The sequence below is a fragment of the Antrostomus carolinensis genome, unplaced genomic scaffold, assembly GCF_000700745.2.
Source record: "Antrostomus carolinensis isolate BGI_N321 unplaced genomic scaffold, ASM70074v2 scaffold44136, whole genome shotgun sequence".
NCBI classification, from domain to species: Eukaryota; Metazoa; Chordata; class Aves; order Caprimulgiformes; family Caprimulgidae; genus Antrostomus; species Antrostomus carolinensis.
In genome coordinates, this window is record NW_010320612.1 from 1 (window position 1) to 4,692 (window position 4,692).

At 47.7% G+C, this 4,692-nt stretch overlaps 1 protein-coding gene across 1 annotated transcript; it reads left to right on the top strand.

Annotated features, from left to right (window-relative positions):
- Positions 1–241: 241 nt before the first annotated feature.
- On the top strand, positions 242–4,613 carry LOC104526236 (anaphase-promoting complex subunit 2-like; the record flags this gene model as incomplete). Its single annotated transcript, XM_010169637.1, has 4 exons — positions 242–864; positions 1,437–1,569; positions 4,132–4,306; positions 4,456–4,613. Coding segments are annotated over 4 exons (1,089 nt in total), but the record flags the coding sequence as incomplete, so codon positions are not given.
- Positions 4,614–4,692: the final 79 nt, after the last annotated feature.

The window sequence follows — 4,692 nt, forward strand, 5'->3', positions numbered from 1 at the left end:
CGGTGTTGGGTGTGAAGCCTGGGAGGTGGCACTTGGCTTCCAGCCACGGGCTGAGACCCCAGCGTCTCTCCACAGAGGAATGGTGTCTACCTGGTGCGGTTGGACAGCAGAGTCTGGGCGTTTAGTCCCCATTCTTTGAGGAGAGCTGTCTCAAAGAATGGAGAGGAGGGACTCTTCTGCAGCAGATCCTCCTAGAGAAGTTTTTTGGGGTGCTTAACTTGGTATCCCCTCTGCTTTTCAGGCAGCTCCGAGGTCTGATACCGTGGGGCCGCTGAAGGATGCCGACCTGCGGGCAGCCCTGGATGTGTTGCGGTGTTACGACTTGCACTCGATCGTGGAGGAGTGGTTCATCGAGGTGCTGCAGACGGACCTTCAGGCAAATATAGCTCCTGAGTTCTGGAACTGCATCGGCCAGTATGAAAACACAGCTGAGGAGCCCCAGTGCTCCTCACTCCTTCTGGATGCGTTTTGTCTTCTCAAGTGCCGCCTGGACCCATACCTGAACAGCCTGGAACTTCTGGAGAGGTGGACCAAGGCAGGCTTGCTCCTGGGGACAGGTGCTCAGATGCTTCAAGAAAAGGTCTACACCATGTTCAAAGCGATCCTTTTCTTCTCCACTACCAAGTCCTTCCAGGAAATGATCCAGCAGTTCTACAGCCGCACTTTCAGGATATACATGCGGCAGTGGAAGAAAGGAGAAGATGGAACGAACGAGTGTGAGAGCAGCATGAGTGAGACCGAGCAGGAGAGTGATCCGGAGGAGGGTGGAGGAGAGAGCCCGCTGTGCGCAGGCTGCAGCAGCAAGAGAGAGCAGTGCTGGTGCCCCAAAGCCATGGAGCAGTTTCAGCAGCTCAATGACATTCTGTACGTGGCTTACGGGGTGGTGGTTGTGTCTCTGAGCAAGGGGACTGGATGGGGAGCAGCAGCAGCAGCAGCAGGTTTTCTTGATATCTGAAAACAGAAGGAGTTACACCTGAGGCCAGGCTGTATCACAGTACCAGCTAGAGAATGTGACACTGGGTTTCTGCAGCTCATTTCCAGCTGGTGGTCAAACTAGAGCAGATCTTTAGACAGGAAGTTCTTCTCCTTGGAATATGAGAATATTTTCCTCTTGCTCTAAGGCCTCTGTCCACAAAGAAGGTGAAACATAATGTTTCTTCCATCTTCAAGAAACATATGTTTCTTCCTCTTCTAAATGAAAAAGCTTTTGATGGCTAGAAAATAATGTTTCTAAGGAAGGTGGGGTAGAAGCAATGTCATGTGTTATGTGTGTGGTGCACCTATGTGCTCATCAGAGCATTTAAACTAAGAGCTGTGCCTGCAGCTGTGCAGCGTAGAGGGAGGAAGGTGCCTTCAGGTAATTAGATTTGATTTTATTTTATTTGCTTGTACCTTTGCTTCCGTACACTGAATCGTGTCGCTGTCTGTGTCTGTAGCCGCCGGCTGAATTTGCTGGAGAGAGTGAGCGCCGATGCTGTCACCACCATCTTGCACCGGATGATAGAGGAGAGGATGGAGCAACGGTGCCGAGGAGAATACGAGCACTCCTTCCTCAATGAGTTCCAGGAGGTAGGGCAGGCATGTGGGCAGCTAGGGACCTTTGGGAGTGTGCAGCTGCTCCTGTTACTCCTTTAACAGCTCATGGTAAAAGTGGGTGGATTCCACCTGAGAACAGCTGTACCTGGGCTGTGACTCCCACCATCCCTGGCAGAAGGTGGTTAAAACTCCTCGTTTTGGATCAGTGCTAGAGGGGAAATTTGCTCTGACCTGTGTGTCCTGGACTATTATGTTTCAACCTGGTGATGTTCATAGTAAAGAGGGAATTTCTGTGGTTCTCTTTTACAGCAGTGAGAACAGGTAGTGCCACCGAGCCTCAGTGTAGTGCCAGAGAACCCTCCCTCTGTGTAGCTGGGCTCATAATTTGAAATTGTGTGGCTGATTTCTTTCTCCTTTCCAATTTTTCAGCATCTCTTTAGAACAGGAAGCGAGGATGGGAGGTGATCCTCTGGTATTGATGTCATCAGTGGGCCACATAGAGAATTAAAACCCTTCCTTGCACCTACCCAGTTGTTTTCCTGCTACCTTAAACCGACTTCAGTTGGGCTATTTACCCAGTATGACCTTAAAATAAAATTCTTCTCTGAGTTATGGCTTTTCCAGGTTACAGTCCTGGCTGGACAGGCTTGCCCTGCACTGTGTTCCTCGATGCATGACCTTGCTTTGCCTGTGTGGAGGAACAATGTGTGAAGTCAGCTTGCCATGCAATCCAGGCTGCTTTCTCTCTGGTTGCCCTAGTTTCCTTGCTGTTTGCCATGCCAGTAGTTTTTGTCCTCAGTTGTTCTATGTTTACTTCCCTTCAGTTGCTGTGTGACACCTTCTTTATGTAGCCTTAGTGTGAAATGCTTTTGAATGACCTGGAGATTGTTTAAGGACTTTTTAAGGGCACTAGAAAAAAGAATACAACTGCATTCCACTTGTCAGATGTTGCAGAAGGTCCCTTTGCTCCCACCTCTTCAGAAAGGCCAGCGTGTTTTGCCGCAGGATATTGGAGCATGGCAGAATTAGGAAGTAGAAAAAAGTAGAAGCAGTATCCACATTGGGAAGATATTTTAAAAAAAAGAAAGAAACAAAGCATAAGCCTGGAAGCTAAAGGTAAAATAGGAGAAGACTGAGAAACAGTTTGGTAAGAGTACCAGTGCTGACAGCAAACCCCCTCTTCAGACACAGCAGCAGCAGCAGCAGCTGGAGTGTCAGTTCTTGATTGGGCTGTAACAGAAGCGCTCAGAGAAGATAAACTCTGGGGAAAAATGGGTTGGCTTGATATTAATTGTATCCCTTAAAAACCTAGGCGTTTCCTTTTGTCCTTTAGGAAAAGGAACAGACAGTGTCCCAGGTTGGCCAGAGAAGCTGTGGCTGCTCCTCCCTGGAAGTGTTGAAGGCCAGGCTGGATGAGGCTTTGAGCAACCTGGTCTAGTGGAAGGTGTCCCTGCTGCTGGCAGGGGGGCTGGGACTGGATGAGCTTTAAGGTCCCTTCCAACCCAAACTAGTCTGAGATTCTCTGAAAATTCTTTAGCAGCTTTTCCACACTTTTACCCAGATCGATGCTCAGATGTTCTGTAATTCTCAGGTTTGTCCTTACAGTTATTAGCAGAACTTGTGCATTCCTTCAGTTTTCGGCGTTTCCTCAGTCGATTAGATAATTAAAAATTAACATCAGCAAACCAGACCTTGACTTAGTGTTTTTGTTTCAGGCTGTTGGAATCTGGCTATCAGAAACTATTATTATTTAGTAGCTGTTAATACTCTAATACTATTTCAGGAAGCACTATGCATTTGACACCTTAAAGGAAACGTAAAATTAAGAAAACATTTGGAATGTCTGCATATTGTAGTTCAGTACATTTGAAATTTGACAATTGCACATTTCTCTGTAGAAGATTAAATCTCAAACATAAAAAAAATGAACCTGTCTGATGTTCTATGTTCAGGTTGTAGGATTTTATTATTCAGTGACTGGGCTGGTAGTTGAGGTCTCAGGTTCAAGTGCCTGAGTTTGGTTGGCAAAAGTCTGTCTGTGTGTCCTTGGGATGGCTTGTTTGCTCTTCAGTAATTTCAGGAATCATAGAAATTTTGGGGCCAAGGGTGGTGTGATGAACAATTTATTCATATTATAGAATCCCAGACTGGTTTGGGCTGGAAGGGATCTTGAAGCTCATCCAGTTCCAACCCCCCTGCCAGCAGCAGGGACACCTTCCACTAGACCAGGTTGCTCAAAGCCTCATCCAACCTTTTTATCTGATAAAGATAATAGTTCTGAAAGAATGGAATTCTGCAAGAATAGAGTGGTCTGCAAATTTTGGAATCTACCCTGCCCATTTTGGAGCCAAATGCCTGTGTACAGTCCTCAGTCACCCCTTATCATAGACATCTGCATGGTCTATAGCCTGGATCTTTAGTTCAAGTTCATATTCTTTCAGCAAGGCTTTCCCTGGCTATGGGTGCGTTGGAGAGCAGCTGGAGGTGATGCTGTCCTTGGGTAGCTGCTCATTCCCGCTTCCTGCAGGTGATGGGGTAAGTGTGGGACGTGGTTGTGGTGTTCACCATCTCTTTGCTCTCCATCTCCTTGTGCAGTGGATTGAGAAAGTGATCGGCTGGCTCAGCAGGGTTTTCCTACAAGATGGTGCCTTGGCTCGCTCCTCTCCAGAAGCCAGCAGCACCTTGAAGCGCTGGCGCTGCCACGTCCAAAGGTTCTTCTACCGCATCTATGCCAGCATGCGCATCGAGGAGCTCTTCAGCATCATTCGAGGTAGGTGTGACCCCTATTCAGTGTTCATTCACTCTTGAACTTGAATTAGATTAATGATAGATCTGTCTTCATCTCCTGATGTCCCACGCTGTCTCCTCTTGCTTTCTCACGGAGCATGGCGCTGTTTCTCATCACTGCCTGGTTTGTAGATTTCCCAGAGTCGAAGCCTGCTGTGGAGGACCTCAAGTTCTGCCTGGAAAGGACTAATCAGAGGCAGCAGCTGCTCAGCTCCCTGAAAAGTGCTCTGGAAATGCGACTTCTGCATCCGGGTGGGTTTTACATCCCCGTGTGTGTCATAACGCTGTAAAGAGATTGGGCATGAGTGGGGATCTGCTGGGAGCCATCATCTCATTTCTATAGAATCCCAGACTAGTTTGGGTTGGAAG